General features: G+C 40.1%; 1 protein-coding gene across 7 annotated transcripts; it reads left to right on the top strand.

Moving 5' to 3' along the window:
• Positions 1-1,498: 1,498 nt before the first annotated feature.
• pbx4 (pre-B-cell leukemia transcription factor 4) lies at positions 1,499-27,189 on the top strand. Of its 7 annotated transcripts, none has more exons than XM_026324858.1 (9): positions 1,499-1,616; positions 2,001-2,218; positions 4,473-4,586; positions 6,086-6,159; positions 17,763-18,007; positions 18,855-19,045; positions 19,226-19,361; positions 19,541-19,589; positions 22,286-23,346. In XM_026324858.1, exons 2-9 carry the CDS (start codon positions 2,034-2,036, stop codon positions 22,438-22,440), a joined length of 1,149 nt encoding a protein of 382 aa, XP_026180643.1. In that variant the 5' UTR covers positions 1,499-1,616; positions 2,001-2,033; the 3' UTR covers positions 22,441-23,346. The 7 variants fall into 7 exon arrangements, with proteins under 7 accessions (XP_026180643.1, XP_026180642.1, XP_026180646.1 ...); XM_026324861.2 differs by lacking the exons at positions 1,499-1,616; positions 22,286-23,346 and adding exons at positions 23,361-23,447; positions 23,905-27,189 and having other exon boundaries at positions 1,629-2,218; XM_026324860.2 differs by lacking the exons at positions 1,499-1,616; positions 22,286-23,346 and adding exons at positions 23,361-23,447; positions 25,355-27,189 and having other exon boundaries at positions 1,633-2,218; positions 19,541-19,697.

Raw genomic sequence — 27,189 nt, 5'->3', positions numbered from 1 at the left:
ATGAATAGAGGTCTCACAGAAATGATCCTTAAATGAATCACCAACAATCAAACATGAAGTTTACAAAGCAACTGACAGTCTTTACTTTTGAGGAAGGTTTGTCGTGACAGTGATAGACTTTGGGGTTAGATGGGTACATTTGCAGGTAGTCACTGAAAATTGTGTGATACAATGGTCCTTAGAAAAACACAGTATTGAAAGTTATGTTTTTGATTTGAATTCTGTGGGTAGTGGGATAGAGGAGCCTCAGATGTGAACAGAATAGCCAGGGTGCTATTTTGTAGACTACTTTCAAAGGGAGGATTCTTTCTCCCCTTTTCATTTTTCACTTTTAATCGTAAAGCTTTTAAGAGATAACTTTTAAGGTGTTAAACTTCACTGCTTGGCATAACCAGCAAGATGCTTGAATTGTGTCATATACTATACGTACATGCAGAGAACAGTTACTGTTTAGATTTGCTCTATTCTCTGTTCTTCTTGTCTTTAACTTTAGATTGATTAGCTACAGATTGTAGTAGATGGATGTGTGGAGAGTCAGCATAAACCACTGCCAGTTTGGTCCTACTCCCTCATGCACACCCATCATCTCTTCTCAGTACAGTGAGGCAGCTGCAGCTCTCCTCCACATCCATTCAGCCAGCCATTCGTCTTGGAAAGCTGTCTCTCTGATCTGAGTGATAAACTACAGCAGAATTGCCCAGTTTGCAGAAAAAAAAAAAAAAAAACCAAGGACACTTGTTTTCAATCTGTGCTGTCAACATTTCCATACTGAAAACTGATGGGATGTTTCATTCATGGGGGTTTAAGACAAAATGATATTCTTAGGTTGGACTATTTTGCTATGAGATTGAATGCTCCTCTTAAATCGCAGATGGATATCAGTGCATTGACTTTTAGGCACAACACATTTACTAGCAGACACCAAATCAGTTTTAGTCTTACATGTGGGCAGGGATATGTTTTTTAGATTCCCACACCTCTGCACTTGCTCAAACAAATCTTTAAAAACATATTCAAAGACAGGGGCTCAAACACCTGAGTTGTTATTGCACAATGTTTTCCAGTGTTTACAGCTGTGTGTACAGCTACTTTTAGGCTCATATAAAACAGACTCTCACCCTTTTAAATGACTAAAACCATTAATTTAAAGTTTTAATAAAGGAAAAGCCTTCTTTTAGGTAGGTGATCTCACCTTATATTAATGAGAATATTCTCTTCAGCCAATTATAACAGGCAATGCTGATGACGTAAAGGGCTATCCATGAGGATATTGTCACCCAGAGGGAAATGCAGTTATAAGGTTTGCACCGATGTGCTGTAAAACCAAAATTTTATGCATTGCAAACATAACATAGAGACGTAATAAATCAGAAGCTATACATATATATTTTTTTGTTATTGGTCAAGCCTCCCGCAGGCTCTCGGTCTGTGGTGAGTTCAATGGTCAACGCGACGCACACGGTTCACGCAGCTCACAACATCCCACATACTCGCGCGACACCAACAACAATGGCAAACCGTGGTGTGTTTTGGTAGGAGATCTCTGATTGGAGCTGGACGGTCCGACAGCTTAACGTCAGTCCCTATATTCAACTCTTATTTCTTTTTATATACGTGGTGAGTTCAATTTTAAAACAAGAGCGCTAGAATAGTGGCATATTTTTCGTTTTTATAGATATATTTTTTTTTCCGAAAATGTGCGAGGCGCAGTTGGCACGCTCCCCCAGTCTGTGCATGTGTGTCCCTGCTACTTTACTGCTGGGCTACTAACCTAGCTGCTTTTCTCTCGGTGGTTAGCTAACGTTAGCCTGGCCGCGTTTGTTGACTTGAGGGGAAACCAGGAGCGACTGTAAAACGTAACTGTGCGATTTCTTTTATGTTAACTGTGCTGAACTATTCGCTAATTATCGTTATCGGAAACGATAGGAAGTATTGTATGATTTGTCGCAGAAAATACTTTGCTGGCTAGCTAATAGGCTAGCTATTTGTGTGTGTTCTTCGACTGAGGAAAACGGCGAGTTTTCTTTGAAAGTATGGATGACCAGACCAGGATGATGACGGGTCTCACCGGCCTCGGTGGATTAGCACAAGGCGATGTCGGTGACCCAGACTCGGTCAGGAAACAACAATCCCTCGGTCAGCCTCAACAAGACATAGGGGATATCCTACAGCAAATAATGGCCATCACCGACGAAAGCCTGGACGAAGCACAGGCCAGGTAAGGGAGGCGAAGAGCCATTTTCCAGTCGTAGCTAAGGTAAAATGCACTGTGTGGATTATTTTCGCATTTGTGTTCACGCAGGGGAATGCGTATTTGCAGCGTTGGTGAAACTTAACGTTGCACTGTAATTAGCTAAACCGACAGTGTTGCGTTTACTTGCCGAGTAACTTGAACTCCTTCATTACAGTGCTGCTGTAGTTTGGAAGGAGGCTCTTTGTTACTCCAGATCGTGGTTTATTGCAAACTAATTGTGAGCAGTTCAGTTAAATTATGACAATATGGTTATTGTCCTATTACTTGTCACAATGCAAAGTTTAAACTCTATTGGGTGTGTGACAATGGTAGCTGTGTGAGATGCACATAACCATTTTTATAACACTATAGCGTTATTCGTATTTGCGATGCATGGATCTTTTGGTTAGATAAGAGTAGTAGTTTTATTATCCATTGCAAAAAGAAAACAAATCGTAAATACTTCAAGGCGATTATTGGTGAATTATCATCCCATTGGCTCTTGGGGAAAATGCAAAGTTAATGAGGCCAATTTCCCTTTCACACCCATGATCAAAACTCTCTAGAAGTACCCCAACGACCTACAGAAGGTTTTGCTAAAATTTGCTGGAGGCAGAGCTAATCGGACTATGTAGACTATGCCAGCATCAGTTTGCCTAATTATAACAACATGTATCTGAAATGCCTCTCCACAACACAAGTGCCAATAGTATCAGTCATGCATATGAGTGATTAAATTAAGGTAAGGGTAAGGATTATTCACCCACATACCAGCTTAGTCCTTGATGACAGCAACCGTTCATTCATTCATATCACTTGTCACTTAATGTTTGTGTTAGAGGTGTTTTACATAGTATTATTGTAGGGGGTATGCACTGCAGCGAGTGACTGACCTGCACTCATTTGCCATGTGGCTGAAGGAGCATAAGGTCAGTTTCAGATGAAGCTTCAGTATTTCAACAATAGACAGCCGTCCACTGCAAGACTGTGGCCACAGTGTGATGTGTCATTAGCTAGTGATTTTCCACCCAACATTTGACCACCTGGTTCTCTTAATTAATTCACTCCTCTTTCACTCCCTCCCTCCCTGGTGTTCATCCTTTTCATTGTGTGCTGAGTGCAATCAATTCTCCTATAATGTGTACGCGAGTGCAGCTGTCCGCAAATCGAGTTTCTATTAATGAGTTGGTGGTGAGGGGCAAGGATGTTGCAATACTAGCAGCCTATGAATACTGGTATATTACCTTTTTCTTCAGTACAAGTTTGAGGTCTTCATCAGGACTCATTTCATGGACAGATTTGAATATTTTTTGTTGTTTTTCCAGCCTTCTGCCAATTTTCTATTTACCTCATGATTTTTGCTATTTACAGAAGGTCGTATAGCGGCTAGTCAAAAAAATCAAAATTTAATTAAATCGGTTAATTAGAATGTAAGAAAGCATGTCACATACATATTATTAGAGGTTAGCAGTCTTTTCTGAAAGACTAATTAAAGGTGTGTTCAGAAGTTCTAGAGTTGTCCTAGATGTATATTTGTATTGATCTAAACTCACTCACAGCATACCCTCTTTATGCTATATGTGTGCAGGATTAATATTCAGAAAAATGCACTTTATTGTGCTTGATACAAATTGTATGGCATGTCCAACTCAAATCCTTGATGCTCCCATGTACATAATGTGGGTATAGTCAAGACAGGTGGTTTTGATGATAATATATTGTTTTCCTGAGTAATGTGCAATTAGTATTAGTAGACAAGTTTGCAGTAAGTGTGCAGTTTGTTGGCTATTTTTGCACATTTCATGATTACTCCACTTCAAAAGCTAAAACATTGCTAGATTTAAGATCACACATGCTCTTTTGTTACAAGTATGTTTTTTTTTAATATGTAGCAGTTGGTATGGCCTAAGATGTACAGTTTTAACCAACATTATATAGAATTTATATCACCAGCATTATATATAACCAGTCAGGTTTGTCATCCCCATATCGATCTTTCCATTGGTCATGATCTACAATTCTGAATTTCCCTTCAGGGATTAATACATTTTATTTTATTTTATCTTATCTTGCAAATTAATGTGTGAGGCGACTCAGGTGAGCATGATGCCCTTGTCATGCAGGGTGGCAGTGTGTTGGGATGGGGAGTGGTCAGGGCAGCGCAAGAACTTGCTGTTGCAGAGTATACTTCCTGCGCACCATCCACCCTCATCCTCTCACCCTGTCGCCATATGTTCAGATGCTGGCCAGAGGAATCGCCGGCGCATTGGGGTGGATCAGACGACCCCACAGAGGGAGGGAGAGCAGGGGGGGGCATGGCAGGGGGTGGCCTGCCACTCAACTTCCAGCACAGGTCAGTACAGGACCGCATGAGCACCTCCTTCTCCCCCTCCTGCTCATACCCTCCATGTTGAAGGCAGCCCTTCCCCAACTCAAATCCAGCAGTGACAGAATTAGTTGAAAAAAAAAAAAATTTACATTTAATACTAGACACATAACTCATCAAACTGTCTGAATATTATCACATAAATTTGTACAATTAGTCACTATAGTCCCCTAATTAATACTGCAGTGGACATTCACAACTGGAATTGGTGTTGAGGCCAGGTATAGCCGAATCATATTCATCTGTGGTTGTTCCTCGTTTCTCGTGTTTTGTTGGTTATGATATTCGGAAAATAGATGCTTTATTTTAGGGTTATGTTCATCTTTTTCTTCCTGTTGTCCAATTCATGCTCATCAGACTCAGACATGTCATGCTGTTTTTCACTTAAATATTAAGTGTATGTTGCAGAAATTTTCAAAATACATATCAGAATTGTTACTCTTCAAACAAGTATTTGATATAAAATAATGCTTATGGTAATTTATAAAAGTCCAAATGCTTGTTTGTGTTATCATTAGAGGCGATGCACAGAATACAATATTGCACAGCACTACAAACTATAGTCACAGAGTTACTGTAGAGCTTAACAACACATCTCTGACAATCTCAACGATAATTGAACATTATGAGCTGCACAGGGGTGGTATAATGTATAGCATGCTTAGTTACACATTTTGTTATGTGCACCTTTCACAGGTTTTTGAAGGTGAAAAAATAGACTTTACAGATTTCATAAATCAAAAGCTGTTCTCTATGTGCCTGGCTACTAATGCACTCCCTGTGTGGTGCAAGTGGTATGCACTGTCAATACAGTAGTTAATCTTAGAGACAATAGTGTCATGTCATTTAGTGTTGTATTGAAATCTGGTTTTGATACAGCCTTAATAAGCTGTAAAGTGTGTGTGTGTGCGTATTAGGAAATTTTGTTAAGGTGTTTTAATTCGATTATAGTAAACTGTAGAAGTTTTGCCTTTTCTCCTTTTAATTGCTATTAGCCTGTTTGGCAATAAAGAGAATGTCTCTGATTAAATTAAAATTGCAACTTAATCCTAATCCACTCTATCAACTCACCATCTACTTTCATGGAACATGTCTTTCTGTGAGAGGCAGAAATTAGATTACTGTGTATTAACTCTGGAATCTTGTGCTCAGTAATGATGACCTTGAGGTTTGGCATCATTACCTGTCCCACAGTGCAAAGCATCCAAATGACAGCATCACTCTTGCTAGTTCAGATTGACACATCAGGGATGTTCCTGCACTGACAAAGGCATTTGGCTATTGAGAATGCCTTTAAACAACATGGCTCTGCCCTTCTGTGTTGCACTACACTCTTAAAATGTTGTATGCATAATACATCCAGCTCCTCTACCTGTTTATGGGGGAGGACATGGAATGACTTGAGATGGAGGTCTGTTTATCGTAATCCTTGCTCTCTCCCTCTCTTATTCCCTCTTCTCGTACAGGAAGCATGCCCTGAACTGTCACAGAATGAAGCCAGCTCTCTTCAACGTTCTCTGTGAGATCAAAGAAAAGACGGGTGAGTTTCTACTTCACTCGTTCCTTTTATTCTCCATTCCAGTCTGCACAAGTTGAGATATAGTGTGCCTTTGCTCCAATTTCCCCAGCACCAGACTGCAAGTTACTTTTGTTTTGGCTGCTATGATGTCTATGAATTGATTGCATTTTCTGTGGGACTGACATAGCTGCATGTGTTGTGTATGATTTGGTTTAAGATCACTCTAAATATGCATTGATGATTGTTGTTTTGAACTAGTAATAATAGAAACACAAACCATTAGTGGCCACTGTCCAGACTTCACAGTGACCAGCTGCAACTGGTGTTAGCGAAGTAGTTTCTATGAATCCTGAGCAGAACCTGGTGCAGAACATGCTAACAATGTTGAGTTTGCATTTTTATTTATCAGATTGCAGTTTTGTTTTCATTTTTACCTGGAGTATTCTGCTTGTTTTAACATGTTTAGCATTCTGGTCAATTTCAACTCAAAATAATAAACACTAATGTGACAAATTTAATTCAGTCAACAGGCTCTTTAAAATTGGTTGTCACAGCTATATTTACTGTATTAAGGCAGGGGGATAAAAACCTACTACACCTGCCAATACTATCTACTACTATCATATTCATATTAGCAAATTTTAAAAAATCAATTTAAAATTTCACCTACACATGTCCTGATGCAAATCATTGCATATGTAAATATCTCAGATTAGCTCTTAATCAGAAATTCTTATAGTAAAGATGCTTATTGTCATCTTGTTAGCTATTCGAGTCAGCTATCTGAAAGGTTCTTGTGGGGTTCAAAGGAGGAGGCCGGGGATGAATGGCAGATTGATGGTTATGGTAGTGTGAATGGGGTAGGTTTTTGAATCCACTCCCTCTGCCAGTCTATCTGTTCTTGTCTTTCTATGTGCCTTCCTCTCTTTGGCTTGCCTTATGCATCTTTTTACAGCAAACCTCTCTTGTTCAAATACAATTTGAAAATGCTGCACTGCTGCCTGTTGTTGCCCTCTGTCAATAATGTATTATTGCTCTCCAGTGATTGGAGAAAAGTAAAGGCAAGGCTTGAGTGAGTGGGGCAGGGTACACTGTTTCCCAGGCAACCAGTGGTCTTATTTACCCTAATGCCATTCTCTTTGATTTTCACGTTTAGTTTCCCAGCAAACTAGAGAGGGGGTCTGTGAATCCTTATACAGTGAGCTGAGAAAGAGACATGGCATGGAGATAGGTTAACAATAGACTCGTGCAACAACCATGAGATATAGAAATTTTGGGCTTTGCCTGTGCTCTGCTTGCCATCTGCTACGCAGTGCCCTCTTAACTGCACAGTGTACCTGCTTTGGCATTTCTCTGCTTCTTCATCAGACCCCCTACAGGCCCCATTATGTGCCGCTGGAATGTGAATTAACCTCTTTTCAGTGCAGCTTGTGGAAGACCCAATCAGTAGTCCTCTAGCATCTTCATAGATTTTCTGCAGTGTTTTTTTTTTTTTTTTAACTAACAAACATGCACTTGTGTTGGCACACCCACATATACACTCTGTCTGTGCACACACCGATCAGGGATAAAAGCAAATTCTGTCTTGAGTCTACTCCTACTCCCTTGGTCTTGTCCTCTCCCCCTCCTTCCCTCTGCCTCATTCCCATTCTTGAGAGAGAAGACTTGCTCTGAACTCAGGGCTTTGATATGGTAATGTAATGGTGGTGGAGAAGAGGAGGAGGAGGGGAGGTGGGATGTGGGGGATGGGAGGTGAATTCCTTTGAGTGCTGCAGTTGGTTAGATTGTTTTCATTGTAAAGGAAATGTTCTGCGCAAATGCCAGTAACCCCCCACTCCCACCTCCAATACCCCAAAACACCCCCATTTTCCAATAGGGTTTGTGTTGTCCTGAGCACTCACATTAAACATGACCCCCATCTGCGTGAAATTTGATTCTTGTTAATACTTTATTAAACATGCACTCTAAAAAAAGAAGAGATAGGAAATGATCAAAGTTGAGAGTCAATGGCTTTGCTTCAACTCAGTTCTGTTCTCCCTCGCTCTCATGGGAATTTGCTGTAAAAATAGCTCTTGGTGCAATGGGACAGCTTATGCCAAAATCTCTCACAAGCCACTGCAGTTATTCTCAGAAGTTTTTCACTTAGTTTGGGCATGTTTGAGGCATTTCTTCTTACTTTTATGCATTCTTTGAGCTTTACACATGACAACAGTGAATCTGTCACTCAGTCTCCTGTCACCCTGCTCAAGGCCCTCTTTCTCAAGCCTGATCGTTCTGTTGTTTATTTTTGGACAGATTTTTAAATGGAAATAAAATTACTTCTCAATTTGATTTGAAACAACTATCTATATGTGTGTGTGTGTGTGTGTGTGTGTGTGTGTGTGTGTGTGTGTGTGTGTGTGTGTGTGTGTGTGTGTGTGTGTGTGTGTTTTTTGTTTTTTTTGCCTGAAGACAGTAAAGTGTGTTATGAGTTCCTCCTTCTCACATGGACAAGTTCACACCCCAACACTTGCCACTCATCTTGATAAGCTGTCTGATAAACAGCTCTGTGGGATAATGCTGCTGGTTGGCTGTGTAGAAAAAGTGACAATCTGATTGGTGTCATGCCTAAAGACAGAAACGGCTGGCTCAGTGTTGTCTCTTTTTTAATAAAGTCAGTGCACCCGTGAATGACATGAATGTTTCTTCACATGCATTCATATAGGCCATATGTCCCATGCAACAACAATAATGAGCCAAAAACAAGGACACCGTGATGGCCTGTAGCCACTGTGATGTTATCTTGAGCCAGTTGATTGCTCTGTTAGGCACCCAGTTATGCCAGTATCCTAACAGTGTCAAATATATCCATAGTAAGCATTTTCTTTTTATTTTGGAGTTGTAGATGTATATTTTATATTTAGTCAAAATGATCAATTAAGTAATGTCATATAATAGAAATACAAAATACCCTTAATTTATGGTCATTTTAATTTATTCTTTCCTGAAATACCCTAGCCATTGAATTGTATAATTTTACCTCGAGGGAGAATAAACCAAATACACCATCTTATGTTGGTAATGTTTATCTGAATATATCTTTATAATATTTTGTTGCAGCTTAATGAGCCCTTCAGATGCTAACTAAACTATTGAACAATGTAATTTAAATCAGCTTATTGGGGTGTGAGGTTTTTGCAGACCATGTAAATTCCATAATCAAAGTATTTATTACCTTATATGTATTCACAGGTCTGTACGCAGTATAATTCCATTTCAGTAACCAAATGTCCTAAATTACATGTTAATCAAATTAGAGTGATTGTAGTGTTAAAAAACACAACGCACACACACACACGCACCCACACCCACACCCACACCCACACTCGCACACAAAGGCAACACTATTAAAAGTCACACATAGTTGTCATGTGTTTATTCAAAGTCTGAATAAACACTTGAGCTTTTTTCTTATTTTAATTTCTATACCTTTCCATTTTAGAGGCCATACATGAAAGTTAACAAATAATTCAACACCACAGCGTATTTAGTTGGTAGTATTCAATTTGTGTTAGAAAAAAAAATCCTTTTGAGCATCACAGAATTGATTTTAGATGTTTGCATTGCACAGACTTTGACGGAGTACAGTACATGAAGTCTAGTGAATCACATGCCTCATTAAAGCAACTTAATTATTATTAGGTTTCGAAGAGCCTAATTTGGAACAAGGCAATAAAATTTTATGAGTTCTTAGGAACCTGTGGGAAGTGTTTTGTTATAGTTTTATGAGGAAAAGCATACAGTGTATTTAAGCCAAAAGCAGTAACAAGACAAAAACAGTTTGTGGCAGAAATACAATCTATGTGGAGCTACCAAACCTGCATTTTCAATTTTACTATGACTAGGGTCTAAAACAAGAAGAGGACATCTACTCCTTCGCACTTGGTCAAATCCCTGGGTTTTATATTTCATATTTACACTCACTGTGCAGTGGTGTGGGGTTGTCTCATTGGTTTTTCAGGGGAATCTGTTGTGTTTTGTGGTGCCCTGCCACTCATTGCTTTTTTTCTCTCTTCCCTGCTCCTTTGCAGAACAGAATAGGGGGAAAAGATAGAGTATGCTTGGGGGGTGAGGGGGTGCAGAAGCGATACAGGGAGATTGATGAGGCAGTAAGAGCAGGAGTAATTACTCGGTGTCCATTCCCCAAGCCAGATTGGCAGACGGCTAATATCGCACAGACCCCTGGCCCTGACAGACACACCACTGCCCCCCACCCCCTAGCTCAAAGTGGGGAGGCAGAGAACCCCAACCTTCAGCCTAGGCCTAATGGTGTGTGGGCCCACTGATATCCCCATGTGGTATTATTCCTGTAGGAACTGGGCTTATGTATATGGACAAGGGAACTACTGTCTGGAAGTCTGGAGTGCCTTAAGATGGGAAAAGCTTAGTTGAATTGTTCACCGTTAAGATTGCTGCAGTATAATTTTAGCTGTGATGCTCCCAAGATGGTGATTTGACTGTTATCATTTGGTATTTTCAGAGAGAACAAGGTGGCTGGATATGGAAGAGTGGGTATAAGAGCTTTTAATAATTGACAAAGGTCATGGATTGTGTTGTGTGAGTATGGTTAGATTAGAGAAAATGCCCACTCCAGGATTTCTTTGTTTGACTCAATATGCCAAACAATATTTTATTTTTAAAGAGAAAGCAGCACATTTACTGAGAAAGGAGTTAACAATACTAGTTAGCACTGTGTGTACACATGATTTTAAAAAAATCATTTTACTTTTGGTTCCAAAGTGGTCTCTGTCTTATCTAACATATGGATTAAGCAGTTGCTGAATAGCTTGATAACTGAAACTAGCGATGGGATATTTTTAAAGATCTGAAAGTAAGAAAAAAGTGAAAATGTAATTGATTTGCTCCACATTTTACTGGGGCCACATACTAAATAAAAGGGCAGCAGATAAAACCTGCAGCACCCAGAAAATGGGTAGACACATAGTGGTGACAGACACTGCTGACATTTAAATGCCCAGCGTAGAGCGATAGGATAGGTGCCATATTTTGGACACTTTCTTTGGATCCACAAATTTCCAGTAATTTATACCCAACAAAAAGTAACTGAGTGACCTATCAGCACTGGTCGACAATCACCCACAGGGCGGACTCCTACCTCTTCATCTCATCTGCCCTTCCTCTCAGCATGTCTATACCTCTCACACTGTTTTAAGGCTTTGCTGTTAAGGAAACTGGCATCTCTTTAATTAAAGATATGTAAATGTGGTCTCAGCTGGATTGTGTTAGTTTGGTGGTGTTGGGGTGGGAGAGTGTCAGAGCCTAGCTCCTAATCCTGACTAATTAAGGATTAATTACAATTGATGTGAGCCTTCCACCCTCTGCAGATTTACACATTGCTGTCCCTGACAGTATGTTTGTATATTTCACACCATGTCATAAATGCAGGGGAGAGATGGAAACATCAGGGCTGGTGGAAGAAGGGGGGTTATACTACTGACCCCAATAGGTGTAGGTTCTCTGTTATTACGGTCCCTGTTTTTTTTTAAAAAACTTCTGATCATCTTCATCAGTCTAAATGAATGGATACAGTAGTACTGTTGGTTGATCTAGATTAAGGTTGCATTCCAAGAGGATGATTATATCAGTTTGTAATATGTGTACTTGTTTATATATGCGTGTGTTATATAATATACGTGTAATTAAGGATAACCAGGATCCTCCTATAAAACCACCGATACATTGTTATTGTGATCAGCCATACTTACTATAAGCACAGTGATTTTTATTCCTTACTAAGATGGTACATCGGACCTGTGCAGACTAACCATGTAGCCTCGGCTCTCTCTGGCACCATCTGACTGTGTCATAATGCTTGTTCACTTGTTATAAATGGGCACTGCTATTCTGATCTATCGCTTAATTGCCACCTAATTTGCATAACAGTGCAAATTAACGACCTCTCAAATGAGCGTTCATTTTTCACAAAGTCTTTAGGAGCTCCTTAAGAGTCTGTGCTAATGAGCACAGGAGGCAGCTGGCCTGATGAGAGTTGACTGGGGGAAGATCGTAGCAGTACTATAACAAGCCTTCTGCTTAGGTGCTCTTCGTCATTCTCCTCTTCCTCCTGTGACATTTCAGATTCTTTATTCCAAATTTCTCCATCTTCTTCCATGTGCAGCACTGCATTGGACTTAGGCTAGTATGTCACATAGTTAATCACAGGTGCTCAATGGTCCTTCATATATACCTTTAAACAACACTTGTGCAATATTGACAGAGTATTTTTTAAATATGATGCTGTATGGCTCTGTGACTTGAAATAACATATCCATGTGATCAACACATCCATGCATAAAATATATACAGATATCATGTTGCCGTTAGGGTATTAATGCTGATTGGCTGGTTAGCCTGCCCACGCCCCATCAGCCTTTAGGTAAATGTGGAAGAGAAGAGAATCTGAATCCCTGCATATAACAAATTTATCTATTAATAAATTTTAAAAAATGAATGAATGATGTGCTGATGACAATTGCATGTACACAAATTTATTTCTTGTGGACATAAAAATATTTTGTATCACCTGGTTTCATGTTAATTTTGACAAGTACATTTTCATTTTAGCAGTATTTTTAAACCTTATAGTTTTGCTAATTATTTTTTTCCTGGCCTACTTTAATCTGAAAAAATAAAGTTGAGTGGCTATCATAGAAGTATTTTTAATAAATTTGCCAAAACTGGGTGTGCAGAATGATAGGGACATAGAGATAGGGATACGATATAGATCCTTGATTGCCTTATATTGGTGCAGATTGACAACACAAATTGATCCATCTCTCATTAGTGTTTGTGTGTGACAGTGTGTTTGTGTATGGCCATTCAAGGGGGATAAACATAGTCATCACTCGAGTCTCAAAACCTCTCTCTTGAGTTAATTAAGGACTGATTAATGATGTGTTGGACGGAAGTGATGTGTATGTCCAAGGTGTGAGTTCTTCAATTCACACCTTAATCAGACCAGTGTTTACACTGAGAGCTTACCTCTCCCTGTGTGTGTGTGTGTGTGTGTGTGTGTGTGTGTGTGTGTGTGTGTGTGTGTGTGTGTGTGTGTGTGTGTGTGTGTGTGTGTGTGTGTGTGTGTGTGTGTGTGTGTGTTTGGGTTAGGGTGTTTCTGTCAGAGTGGGGGGCTGTGTGCAACAGGATTCTGGTGAACTACTGAAACAGATGCTGATTAGTGTGAGCTGCTTAAAGTGGGAATGGACATATGGATTGGGATCATTAAGTTGACTGTACTGTACAAAAAAACAAAAAAAACAAAACACAGTTTTAGACGAATTGCATACACTTTTTATGTTGAATTTGTAATAGAGGTACACCTTTCCCCAATATCCATTTGGCAAAAACCATCAGGGGAATTATTCATTTTTAATGCCGTTTCTTCACTTTTAATGGTATATTATACAACATGCTGAAGGCAAGGTTTTATTCAACCAAGCCCTTTTTGAGCAACCATATCTTAGCTAAATGGCATGGTAAATCAAAATGCAGTATGCAGTGGAACTTTTTTGTAAAAGTTGATATTAAGCAACTGTTAGAAAATTTTTTGTTTTTTTTTGTTTTGTCTTTTTTAAAGACAGTGCCACTGGCATCAAAGCTCCTACTCAGACTGCTCAAAGCAGTAATATGGGAACATCTAATTTTTGCATTTCCAGACTTTACAGAGTGTCTATTAGGACAGAATGAAGGTCAGGGATTTTGAACTTCTCTACCACTCCCATCAGGGAAATATAAGGCTGATCAGATTTGGGTTTGTCAAGTTTCACTTAAGGTACTGTTTTGTTTTTTTTAATATTTGTCAGTCTAGAGCCATGTTTTGTGGAACTGTGAAACCGTATTCAAGGTTTTTCAGCAGCAATATATCTGTATTCCATGGCTCACAAGTTTCAAAAGTTCATGTCTCACAGTTTTATTTGTTAAGGGTGAAAAGCCCTCTGATAAAACAGTACAGTACAGTATTTAATATAGATAGACTCATGCAAGTTCTTATTTTCCCTAGCTGCATTTGTATTGCCCAGACGCTTTTTTACATCCTGCGAACAGTTGTAGCTCCCCAGACCTGCAGTTTGCAGGGTTTTTTTAAAGTAAATTTGCATATTCATGCAGCATATTTTCATTGTGAAAACCATCTATGGCCTATTCTCTTTATTTGAATTCTCTGTCTATAATGAAAGGAAAAACTGATGTTTCCACAGTCCTATCTTTTCTCTCTTTCTGGCTCGCTCACTCTCTGGCACGTCTGTACTCTGGATTCTCTATATTCCTGTAGCCTGCCTCTCTCTCTGTCTCTTGCTCTCTTGCACACATATCTTCTCCTGTGACTCCTCTTTTTTTCAATTCTCCTTGGTTCTCCTTCTACCCTCTCTCTCTTTACCTTTTCCCCTCTTTTTTTCCCCTTCTCTATCCTTCTCTCTCTCTCCCACTGCCTTGCTCTCTCCCAGTGAAAGGCTGAGAATACCCAAGGGAGCTGATGCAATTAAAATGCTAATCCTGTCTGTCTACAGAGAGAGGGAGAGGGGGGGCTGACAGCATGAGGGATTGCGGCTCACATGGAGAACTCGCCTGAAATGGAGAACAGAGGGGGGGCACTGGGGGAGGTGTGTGTGGTGGGGGGTGCACTGAAAGGGAGAGGGGGGAGGGGACGTGTGTTAGGGGGAGACAGAGAGAAAAAAAAGGGGGATGCTAGTGAGGGAAAAGACAGACAAGGATAAAGCTTGTGCTATGAGCTGAGCAATGATATACTGACTGTGTTTAAGTCTTATCTATCCCTATGTGTGGAAATGTACAGCACTACACTGCTGGTTAGGTTGTTCACCCTTACCCGCCCACTTCATATACTGTGTTGTGTCTGCACAGCACACAGTTTCCACATTGGCTGTGCAGAAATGAGAATGATTATGTATGCAGTGAAAGCCCAGCTGGATACCTTGAATATTTCATAGTATGTGTTGCTCACTCCGTCTCTCAATGCCACACAGCCCAGCTAGGGTGGTAACGTGTGCATAATAGTGCGATTTCTAAGAGTATGGACCTTAAGCTGCCTTCCTGTGTTAAAAACAGGGGAATCCAAGTATCATTACTTACACTCTGTAGCGTCTTTGTAACAGAACCAGCTCGACAGTGATGTCAGGAGGCCTTTGATCAAAATGAAACGTGGGTTAGATTTTAGAGCACTCAGCTGGTCCTTAGACTGAAGTAGTTTTTTTTTTTTTTTGTTATTCTTAATTATATTTTCAGGTTTCGTATGGTTAGTTCCTGAATGGATGACTCTTTTTGTGCCTGCATCCATGTCATATGGTCCTTTTCTGTGCCATATTTAACTCATCTCGCTATAATACCACTAGGCCACTAGACTGTGCATGAATGCAAGTGTAGGTAATCACAGCTTAATTGGAGTAATTAGGGGGATGTAGGGGCATTAGGCTATTGCTGGGGGCTATAATGGGGAGAGAGGGAAAGGTGAGAAACCTGAAGAGCCACAATTGCACTTTTTTTTTTTTTTAGGTCAGTTTTATGTCTTAGTGAAAGGAAAGTGAAGATCAACTCCATACATGACTGCATTTAGTTAGAACTGTGGACGGGACGGCCTTCAATTTTTTTTAGTAAAAAATGTAACTACCATCACAGTGTAGGCGAGTATCCAAAGAGTCATGTAGATTCATTATATACAAAACAACTTGGTCAAGAAGGTTATCTTGCTACGATGTGCAGAGGTTGTTTGTGAATGACTGAAAAGAAAGAAAGAGGAGGGAAAAAGATGGGCGAATCAGGGTCATTAGTTCAGGCGGCTGGGTCTGCTGCATTCCTGAGCCCTGAGATGGGGGAGCAGCAGAGCAGGAATGTGCCTTGGAGAGAGAAGAGACCTAAGCAGACGGAAAGAAACAGGCAAGAAGGAACATGAAGAAAAGGGGGGGATTCAGGGAAAGTTGGACACTTTGCTATGAGAGCCCTGAAATGCTGGAACAAACTCATTTATCAAATGAAGTTTCAAAATGCACAAACTCATCTGCTCCACAGTACTTGGAAACTTAAGCAAAACTGTTTTTGTCCTAATTTCTTTCACATCTGTTAGCCTTACAGTATAGTTAATCATTGCTTAGCTCTTACTGCTCCATGGCCTCGGACTTGTTTTTCAGTGTGGTTCTCTTCAGGGAAAGTTTGACAATTACATTAAAGTTGCAATAATAAGAGAAGTTCTGAATGAGTGTGTTAATGCATCCACCAACCTTTAATGATGAGCTTTGACTAACTAGCATTATCCTTAAGAAGGACAAGTGCCTGACGCCAACCAGTTTCCACTGGGATTAGTGTCTGTCTGTCTCAGGATTCTGTCTGGTTTCACTGCTGTTAAAATGATCTCCTTATTTTAGTCTTATACAGATCAAGATAAATGTGGACATGGTACTCTGTTTTTGTGATTCTTTATATTTCTACACATTTTTTTTTTCCACTGACAGTCCACAGTCCGCTGCCAGTTTCTTTAATTTCATAATGCAGAAATACCCTAACATGTATTTATTTTACCATTGTACACAAACACATAAGCTTAGCAATACAATCCCAGTGAAAAAAAGTTTTCTTCCCTGCAAGTGGGAATGTGTTCTGGTAAAACTATTTAATTATCCTTTAATCTGCTGATTATTTTCTAAATGCATGCATATTTCTTTGTTCGTTTCTGTAGGGAACAATTTGCCTAATGGAATAATAAACTAATGTGTCTCAGTAAAAGTACATTTTTTTCTAGGCTACATAAGGGGATTTTTCTTCTAAAGCTGTTTTATTTTCATTGGGCTCTGCATGGTTACATATGCTATTATTACCTTTAACAAAACAAATGAACTATTAGTAAATTATTTGCCTAGGACATTGAATTGTAATGCCAAGTTTCTTCCATAGCAGATTAATTGACATGCAAAAGGGGTAAGTTAAGTTAGTAAAGTGTTAAAAGCCTCAGGCTCTGAAGAAAAGATCTTGACTGTACTTAAGTTTTCAGTAACAGAGTGGTATCTGCAGCGGAGTGTATCTGTGTGTGGGTGTGAGAGAGATGAGAGCATGGTTGCAGGCTGACAGAGGTCCTGGTATAATACAGTGTTGGAGAGCAGCGACTGATAACTATACTTATGGCCACTGGGGCTCATAGTGACAGCACATGCACTCCCATTACTGGTCCCATGCCTCATGCCCTTATCTCTGGCAGCTTGCCACTGAGGGACCACGCTGCCCTCTGCTGTTGATTTAGGGGAAGTTTAGACTCATTGTGAATTCAGCCAGGCACTCATTGCAATGACTCAGGGGAGAAACCTGACTGGGTTTTGACAGGGCTGCACTTCTATGAATTTTAGCAATGATAAAGCATCATCACCCTTAGAAGCCTCAATTTTAGCCTTCTTGCTAAAGGCAAATAATTGTCTGTCAGTTTTCAAAAACTTTTTTCACCAACAGGTTTTTCATTGGAAAGGTGTTCTGACTTGGGAAGACTAACACAGACAGGATTTTTTGTTTTTTCTAAACAGATAAGTACTAGTTTTCTTGTCTAACCCCTATACTTTTTTTTTTCTTATTTCCAGTGCTCAGTATACGAGGCGTGCAGGAGGAGGACCCCCCAGATCCCCAGATCATGCGGCTGGACAACATGCTGCTGGCAGAGGGTGTGTCAGGACCGGAGAAGGGTGGAGGATCAGCTGCTGCAGCTGCTGCAGCAGCAGCAGCAGGGGGCTCACCCACTGACAGCAGCATCGAACACTCCGACTACAGAGCTAAGCTTGCCCAGATCCGCCAGATATATCATTCTGAACTGGAGAAGTATGAGCAGGTGTGTACTGAGCATACCTATATGCCGTTATCCTCAAATATTAAGATGATAAAAATTTAATTCAAAACTTCAATCATCAGTCTGGTTGCAGTCATCTTGTACTTAAAAAAAAAAAGAAATATACATTAAATTGTTGTATTGTTAGAACGTGACCCTATAGATTTAATTTCAACAGTGCAACACTACAAGGCTGATTATATTTCCAAGTATTGAAGCATGTTAATTAGTAATGTTGTTTGGGGCTGCAAACCTGAGCTGACATTGGCAGCTACATGCCTTAGATTGCTGTAGTCTGAAGGTATTCATAGACTATGAAGTAACTGCCACTTTAACTAGTTAATTTATTAACTTTTTTTAATGTCTTTAAATAAATTAGGAAATCATTTTTAAAATTATCTGTAGTAGTCTTGTTAGAAATAAAATGTCTACCTCTGTGTACTTTTGTCTACTCTACATTCATTCACTGTTTTACTTATATAACTTTTTAAATAACAGATGTGACTTCATTATAAAAAGTAAAAATTAATTTTCTTTACCTCATGGAAATTATCACATCTCAAAGCCTGTGTTGTTTCTTTTGGTATTTATCCCTACACACTCTTGAATTTTCTAGTGTTTTCATAAATATAGTTTAAAAAACCACTGCTGTGGGCTGGGTTTAATGGTTCAAATGCTACTAATAAATTGTGAACCAAATGTCCTAATATTACTAAAGGCAGCTGATCAACAGAGGTGTCTAGACAGCCGAGGCCTATGTCATTATCACATGTCATGGTACTAAACAGAGTCTGTGCTTGGACTTTCGATCTTTTTACAATAGCACTCAACTCCTTTCTCCTCTATCCAGGCCTGCAGTGAGTTCACCAACCATGTAATGAACCTGCTGAGAGAGCAGTCTCGCACGCGGCCCATCTCTCCCAAGGAGATTGAGCGCATGGTGGCCATCATCCACCGCAAGTTCAGCTCCATTCAGATGCAGCTCAAACAGAGCACCTGCGAGGCCGTCATGATTCTGCGCTCACGCTTCCTTGACGCCAGGTCTGTCTGTGTGTGTCTTTTTGTTGTTGTTTTTTCCACTCTGTCTTTGTGTGTGTGTGTGTGTGTGTGTGTTGTTAGATGACTTATTTTGTTGTATAGTTTGTTGAGGGCTGATGTAATCTGAGCATGCTGACTTATACATTCTTAACACAGTCATTATCTTTTCTCTTTCCACATCAGACGTAAGAGGCGTAACTTCAACAAGCAAGCTACAGAGGTGCTGAACGAGTATTTCTACTCCCACCTGTCTAACCCTTACCCTAGTGAGGAAGCCAAGGAGGAACTGGCCAAAAAGTGTGGGATTACTGTGTCTCAGGTGATTTAACACTACTGTTATTTCATTTTATTGTTATTAAAGTAAAACAATTCTGTACTGAAAAACATAGCACTGTTGATGAAACATAGCACTAGTTGTTGAATTTGTCCTTGTTTGACACTACAACAAATGAATGAATGCAAAAGACTGCATTCATATATCATCTACATGTCCCTCAGGTCTCTAATTGGTTTGGCAACAAGAGAATACGCTACAAGAAGAATATTGGTAAGTTCCAGGAGGAAGCAAACCTGTACGCAGTTAAAACAGCGGTGGATGCCGCCAATGTGTCGGCACAGGCGAGCCAGGCAAACTCTCCGGCAACGCCCAACTCAGGTACTTTAAGTTCCATCTCTTCTACCTACAAACCCTGCCATTTTCTCACTGATGGCCTTAAACATAGCAGAACCTGATTAAACCTTTAGCCCTCTTTGATTGTTCAAAGGAAAATGCACATTGTACATGAAATCTGCCCTCAGCTCGCCACCACTCTGTATGAAATTGTTAGAAAAATGTCAAATTATATAATTGTATATAATCAGAAACCAAGACACAAAACTTTGCTCATTTTAAACTCCTGCAGCAAGGCCACTGTTTGCAACCTAAGTGAAATTATGTAGAAACTAGATTAAAATATATATACGATTTCACTACAGTGAATATAGATAGGAGTGTTTTTTGTGAGGGAGTTATATACCTGCCCTCAAAAAAACTGGATGTGGTGTGACACAGGGGAGAACAGCCAAACTAGGTTAGGTTTAGCAATAGGAAATATGTATTACTCTGCTTTTTTGACACTAAAAAGACTGAAAATATATATTCATATGCACATAACAGACCACAGCCTCACAATTTTGAGGCTGCCAGGCATCAGAGACAGACTTGCAGATTGAGAGAAATAACAGCAGTCAGTTGAGTTGGTGAGTGAAGAGATCTAGTGGAGAAGTGTAGAACATGGCTAATCAGCAAAAGGATTTTCCAGGATTGGTCCACTGCCTTGCAAATATCAGTACTTGTAAAGTAGGAGGTTAGTGAGCATTAGAAAACCAGACTTGCTGTGCACAGTTTACATATTTTTTAAGCTGGATGTGTCACTCGTGATGTGTACAAGAAGCTGCTGATGAACATCCTCCTGTCTTAAAATAAGTGACCCACACCAGTGTTTTTCAGTACAGACCTTGCAGTGAAGTCCTGTCTCCTCTTCCTATTAGAGAAACCGGAAACCCTGAGTGGAATATGTGCAGCATGCACAAAACAGTTCATTACAATAAAAGATAGTGTCATGCAAAGTGGAACAGACCAAAACACTAAATTATGACGGCATAGATCCACCTACTTCCTAGTGCAGTTTTACATTTTGTGAAAAAAGGGCATGGCTCAAAATGCCAACATTGTCCTCTGAGTTTCTGCTATTATGCCATGTAAAACCTTCAGAACTTTTGGACAGCCACTATTTTTTTTTTCTTGGGTGGCCTAGCTAACCACCATTTTTACTGTTTTGAGGAGTTGGTGAAGTGGGGACAGTCTTGCTCTTTGCGTGCCTGACAGCCAAGATTTGCATTCACCTTTTGCAATGTTTTGTGTGTTGGGCACTTTTCTCACTCTTCTCTCTTTGTTTATACTGATGGACTAATTTGAAGCGCTTTCTGTCAGTCTTTCACATTTATTTCACAAATCACCTCATTATTTGTTTGCATGACTTGACTACATCTGTAGGCAACACAACACATATAGTGACAATGTAATAACTCCAATTTGCTAAGGAAGCTGAATGGACCAGGTAAGAGATCATTCAGTCAATTTCTTGTGATCATTAAGCCTTTACAGAGTGATTAAAAGTAATACAAACGTGGGACATAAAGCTGTCTGTGACAGAGAGGGTATTTCATAAACATGAATGACAGAAATGCTCCATTTTTTTTTTTTTTTTTGCCCCGAATCAAAATTCAGCCAGAGAGCAACAGCAATGCTGCAGGAAGAGTATGTCATGTCATTTTGGATGAGGAGAAAAAAACGAAACATGTTAGTGAGATGGAGAACAAGTCACAGAGGGGGCACCCTGATAAATGAGTGATGGTGCAGGCAACACATTTGCAGGGTCTGTGGTTCATGTCCGGCTGCAGATATGTGGTGCTCGTCTTCCTGTTTCTCTGATCTTATGAGGTTTCTTGTCTGCTTCTCTGTCACCTATTGTGAAACAAAACCAAAATGCAAGAAGGTGCGAGAAAATATGAATATCATGCTGTATGTCGAAACTGTAGTAATTTCCATAAATGTGTTAAAAGTGGATCACAATGTGAGAAATGAATCGTACAGTGAAAAAGTAGCTTCTGTCACTAGCGCCCATTGTACCCAGCAGTTTGTTTGAAGTATAGTGTAGCCTTTATACATCCCCAAGGTGAAACACATCATGTCCACTGCTACTGCCAGACCCCCCTGATAATCCTGCCCTCACAACATAGGCTTACAGCCCATGATGACAAATTCCAGGGAACTGGAGATGTGTTGGTCACATTCAGTTCTCATAACCTCTATCTTAAAGCTCAGTAATCCACACAGAGTGGTTGCTCAGCCAAAGAAACAGCATCTTACCACAGTGGTTTTTGGTATAGGAAAATGTGGTTTTGTATACGTTAGAATTACATAGACCTGTTTTTATACTTTTTGCACACAGCAGTTGATGTGTGCAGGTCATACAGGCATTTTGGCCAAGAAGAATCTATGCTTTTATTGCTGTAAAATTATCTACCCTGTTGGCGAACAGTGGCCTGCTTATTGAAGCTGGCCATTGACATTTACTTCTAGTCAGTGACCATAAACAGTCTTGACCTTTTAACCCCATGGCACTGCAGTGGGGCTGATTGGATATTGGCTATATATATTGCCCGCAGGGTCACCGGGGTCATACAGTCTTTCTCACACAGGCGATGGCTTCCTTGGCCTGTCTTCACTCAACGGGGAGGGTCTCAACATCGCCCCCTCTCTGCAGCCCCAGGTACGCACTGAGGACAGCTACAGAGTTGGCCTCAATGCTGTAACCCAGCCACCCAGATTCCTTGGGTACCTCGCCTTAGTCTAGCTCCTTTCGACCTCGACCCCTCCTCAAATCCTGTCCTGACTTTACCTTTGACCCCATCAACACCTCATTCAATACAAACATAAACTGACCCTTACATTACATTGTACAGTGAACCGTGAGCTTATGGCTTCACTTAGGATGTGAAATGTTACTTTGTTAAAGGCTTTTTAAAATAGTTTTATTGCACATGCCTCTATGTTGACATGTACACATAGTCCATCCCCATATGTATTTCTTAGTGAGGACATGAGCCTCAGTGCAGAACTTTAGGTCCATAATTAGGGGCATTAAGGCCTTCCTTAATATTATTTAGTTTTCAACACAGATGGAATTCCCCACACATCAGGGCTTGGGGTTCAGTCAGCAGCTGTTGTTAGTCAGTTTCTCTACCTCTAGTTTGTCCTGCACCTCCACCCCTTCGTATAAAATCCTGCATTTTAGTCCTCGTGTCCCTTTGCCCTTCCAAATATCCCACCATCCTATGTCCTCGTGTCTTCACCTGAGTAGACCAAGAAGCTTGAAACTGAAGTGTGGTCACTGCTGTCTGTTAAGAAAGATACAGTTTTGTTGTTCTGGAGGGATCCACGAATTTCTGCTGTTCATTGATATGATATCTAACATATCTAATAATGTAAATGCAAGTCTGCCTTTGGGTTTCAGTTGCCTTCTCATTTCATTCAGAGAAAAAGTGGTTTAATGGAGAATTATGAAGTTGAGTGCTTGCACTGACTGTAAACAGGGGAGTGCATTAGCAGGAATACAGTCATTAGTAGAGATGGGATCTGCAGTAGAGGTTTGTGGATACTTTTCTGTCTGTGGTTGTTTAGATAAAAAAACAACTGGTAGGGTCATGAACTTTTTTTCTCTGAATGTTATGCTGAAGATTGTGTTGAAACTTGTGGGCATGTTTTGTCTGACAGGTGGATACCCTGCACCGTGCTACACACCTGACGGGCGGCTATGAGGAGCTGTCAGGTAGTGGCCTCTACGCCCCTCATTGCCTGGATGTGAGTACCAGTGCCTCCCAAATTTATTCTTATTGCAAGTGTTTTCCAATGAATGCAAAACCTCAGGGCATGATGGGAAATGTCTGGTTCGCCACTGATCTAACAGGTTTTGACATATCGGATTTGAGATTTATTAAAAGTCTCATATTAGACCTCAGTCATAGACACGTCTTGTTTTTCTACTTTCCTCTCACTGTATATTCCAATTATTGCTTCATGTTTTGAATTGTTTTATAAATTGCTAGCTTGAAGAGGGATGGCTCCAGCAAGAAGGTGTGAGCAGCCAATTAATACATTCTAGGAAGCTGTTATGTTGGCTGCCTTACATGAGATTTCTGGCCCATTTAAATGTAAACTATCTTGAGACTGAATCATTTGGCCAGTAAGCACAAAGTGTAGTTTTTTTTGGCTATTAAAAGCCTCCCACTTTATGCAGAATACGCTTTTCTGTTTGCAGACTAACAGCTGGCAGGACACCACTAACCCCCCCTCGGTCACTTCCCCTCCCGGTCCTCCCGGCAGCGTCCACTCCGACACCTCCAACTGATCCAGTGGCTCTTCCCGCCATCACTTCATTCCCAGCGCGGTCTGCTCTGACTGCCATCCTCTTTCTTCATTTCTCGATATTCTCTTTCTCTTTCAACTAGATAGCCATGCAAGGCCGTGTTTGCATTTCATAAACACACTGTGCTGGAACACAGGACAGCTAAACAATAGTTGGGAGGAATTCTCCCTCCGTCTCGCAGCTCCACTACAATGCTTGAAACTCTGTAAAGAGTAAGAGAGGGGCGGAGCTTGCTGATGCAGAGACAGCTAGAGCATCTTTTTCCACAACCTCTGACCCAGCTGAGTAGATGATCATGATGTCTGTACATTATGTGTATATGCACGTTAACTTCACACACTACTCACACAGCTTGTCCATGTGCTGTTGACCTCTGCACTCAACCCTTTGCTTTGGAAAACTGTGTGTGATTGCCTGTATCTCTTGAAGCCTTGGCATTTGACAGCCAAACTGTTGATACGGATCACCAGGGAGCTCTGCTCACCTTGCTCGTACCAAAGTGCTGCCCCAGTAGTTGTCAACACATCTGTTCCAACGAGATCACCCTCTGCCAACTCAACCCAAGACACTGTTGTATCTTCCAGTCCTTATAGCTTGATGTTTCGTTCTGTTGGAGATTTCAAAGTGAATAATTGAGATATGCACAAAGGTGCATGCAACCCCCTTCCATAACACACGCACTTCAAGTTTTTAGTCGTTTTCACAGTAAGTTGACATGAAAGATGTGTCAAGCACAAAAGTTAGCATTCTTATTATGGGTTTCTCTTCCTGTGAAAGGGTCATTAAGGGGATTAATGTTCTGATCCAGGCAGGACAGGTGATAATAGGGCTGATGAGAAGAGGAAGGGCAGAGAGAGAGAAGATCTTTGGTTGAGTGGATGTAACTAAGCCCTTTTTTTGCTAACCAATAGAGGGTGTTGGTAGATGGTTTGTAGACTTTACTTCTTGCTTTCTGTCCACTAGTTAATTTGATTGTAGGCTATTTTCTAATGCTGTTTCACCAAGAATGCACCAGCCACCACCAAAAATGAGCTCAATAAAGCATCTAAATGACATTATGAGAAGGGGGGAGGGAGATTGTGGGGCATCGATGTGACATGAGTTTAGAAATGTGTCTGTCTTCCATGCATGTAGGACTTCTAGGCGTAATGTTTTCATTTAACCTTCCGAGTTTTTAGCTTCGTTTTTATTAACAAAAAATAAAGGGTATAATTATTACAGTCAGACCAAAAAGGAAAAAGTGCATCATGTATTGCTATGATGTGTGTGTCTGTGTGGGCGTGTGTACAGTATTCTTGGGATGTTTTAGTCAAACTGGCTTGTGCCCTCTGACCTTTGTAAGCATTTTAGAGACTGGGTGCTTCCACCAGCCAATGACACACCAGGTGGGATTCAGCTGAGATCTCCTCCCCATCTTGAAACATTGAAGCTCGTGTGCCCAAGGCAACACTACACTACAACCTTCTGCTGTACCAAAACCAAAAATACCACTCAGCAATGTAATAATGCTACTCTGTGTCTGTAAAGTTGGTGCACAGCCACCTTTTCAGTGTGAGGAGAGGAGGGAATTACATTTGTATCTGTGTTTTTCTGTGTGGTATTGTCGTGCCTCATGTTAATTTGATTATTTTTAGGGGGGGCTGGGTGGGGGTGCTGTTGTGGGACTTCAGGGGAGGAGAGTGGGTGGAGTGAGGATTGTCATATCACACCTGTAATTTGATTATGAGCACAGAAGGTATGCTCTCTCCTTAACCCATCCTTTAATACCTTCTGGTACAACCACAACTATTTAGTTTTTTAAGTTTTATGGCCAATTGGGCAAGGGCTTCTCTCTCTCCTCTGTTACCAAAAAAGAGGCAGCACTGGGTGTAGTAAAAAAACTCTAACTTGTGTTTAAGACAAACCTGCAGCGTTTTGGGGGATTTTCATTCTTTGGAACTATTTTATACATTAACTGTTATGTGAATAACAAAGCATTTTGATAGTAAGGTAAAGCCTTATTAAGACTTACTAAATGTCAGTCAAGACTTTGTTGAACCATATGTTACAGAACAAAACGAGCTTGTAAGCTGGTCATGTGATATCCCACATTTAATGACTTTTTGTTACTCATCGCAGTTCATATGACTGTATCTTATAAATAACCTTATCACCACACCAAATTATCTCATGCCCCTCCCCCGTTTTTCTACCTGTTGTAATGGATGTCACTGTACAGTTTGTGTAATGTTTCAGTATTTTTTTTTTTCTTCCTTTTATAAACTTTGGTTGAGATTTCAGTTGTATTTGTCCTTTGTGTCACAGGATTCATGATAACTCTGTATCCACTTTGAATATTATTTAGGTTTTTAGTTACATAACCGGGTGGCAGCGTAGGGTTTACAGGTGTAACATTTAGCGCTGTGGAAATCTACCTGAGGCTGTGCAGCGAACATTTGGTGCATTATATATATTGGATTTATGGACCTTTTTTTTTTTTTTTTAAATCCTCTCCAGTTTCACTCAGTTATACAGTCACTGCCTTCATATACTCATCCACTTATCTGCTTAAAAATTATAAATAAAATTTATTCCATAAAATTAGATTTTTCTTATAAACTGTCAAAAGGAGTTTAGTTTTTTTAAGTTACATTTTTGCTTGTTAAATTCAAGCTCTTTGCAGATGAGAAAGCATTTAAGTGGGTTATATTTATCTTTAAATACTGTGAGCAGTATATTTTACTTCCTTTGAGGATTTGACTAACATACAAAATTACACATTGATCAGTTTTGAATCTTATTTGGATTATTCCAGTGACTGATTTCCACAGCACCAAATGGCCTCTAAACCATTTTGATTTCCTTGTTTTTATTAGTATATTTGTATCTCCCCTGTTACCCTTGTATTTACCCCTCTCTCTACCTCTTTCCATTTCTCTTGTATATAACCCCCACTGTTTTCAGACTTGTGAGTCTGTATGAACTCCTTTTATACCTCAACTTTAGAATTGTTCTAGAAAGAGTAAAAACAAAAAGGAAGAATATGACAAATTGTAGTGTTCTTATTAGAAAATTAATAAAATGATTTAGTGTGATTTTTTTCAGTATTTGATTTCAGAATTTGAGTGTTTCATTTTATAATTTGTCACAAATGCTCTTGTGATAGTCAAATGTAATAAAAGGAGAGATTGCACCATC

The sequence above is a fragment of the Mastacembelus armatus genome, chromosome 8 (genome assembly GCF_900324485.2).
Source record: "Mastacembelus armatus chromosome 8, fMasArm1.2, whole genome shotgun sequence".
Classification (NCBI taxonomy): domain Eukaryota; kingdom Metazoa; phylum Chordata; class Actinopteri; order Synbranchiformes; family Mastacembelidae; genus Mastacembelus; species Mastacembelus armatus.
This window is presented reverse-complemented; position numbering and strand designations above follow the sequence as displayed.

Excerpts from the sequence above, each read along its gene's own strand:
- pbx4 (XM_026324858.1), top strand. The coding sequence starts at position 2,034 with ATGGATGACCAGACCAGGATGATGACGGGTCTCACCGGCCTCGGTGGA. Across the intron at positions 4,587-6,085 it reads CCACTCAACTTCCAGCACAG|GAAGCATGCCCTGAACTGTC; the intron begins GTCAGTACAGGA and ends CTTCTCGTACAG. Across the intron at positions 19,362-19,540 it reads GTGGGATTACTGTGTCTCAG|GTCTCTAATTGGTTTGGCAA; the intron begins GTGATTTAACAC and ends CATGTCCCTCAG.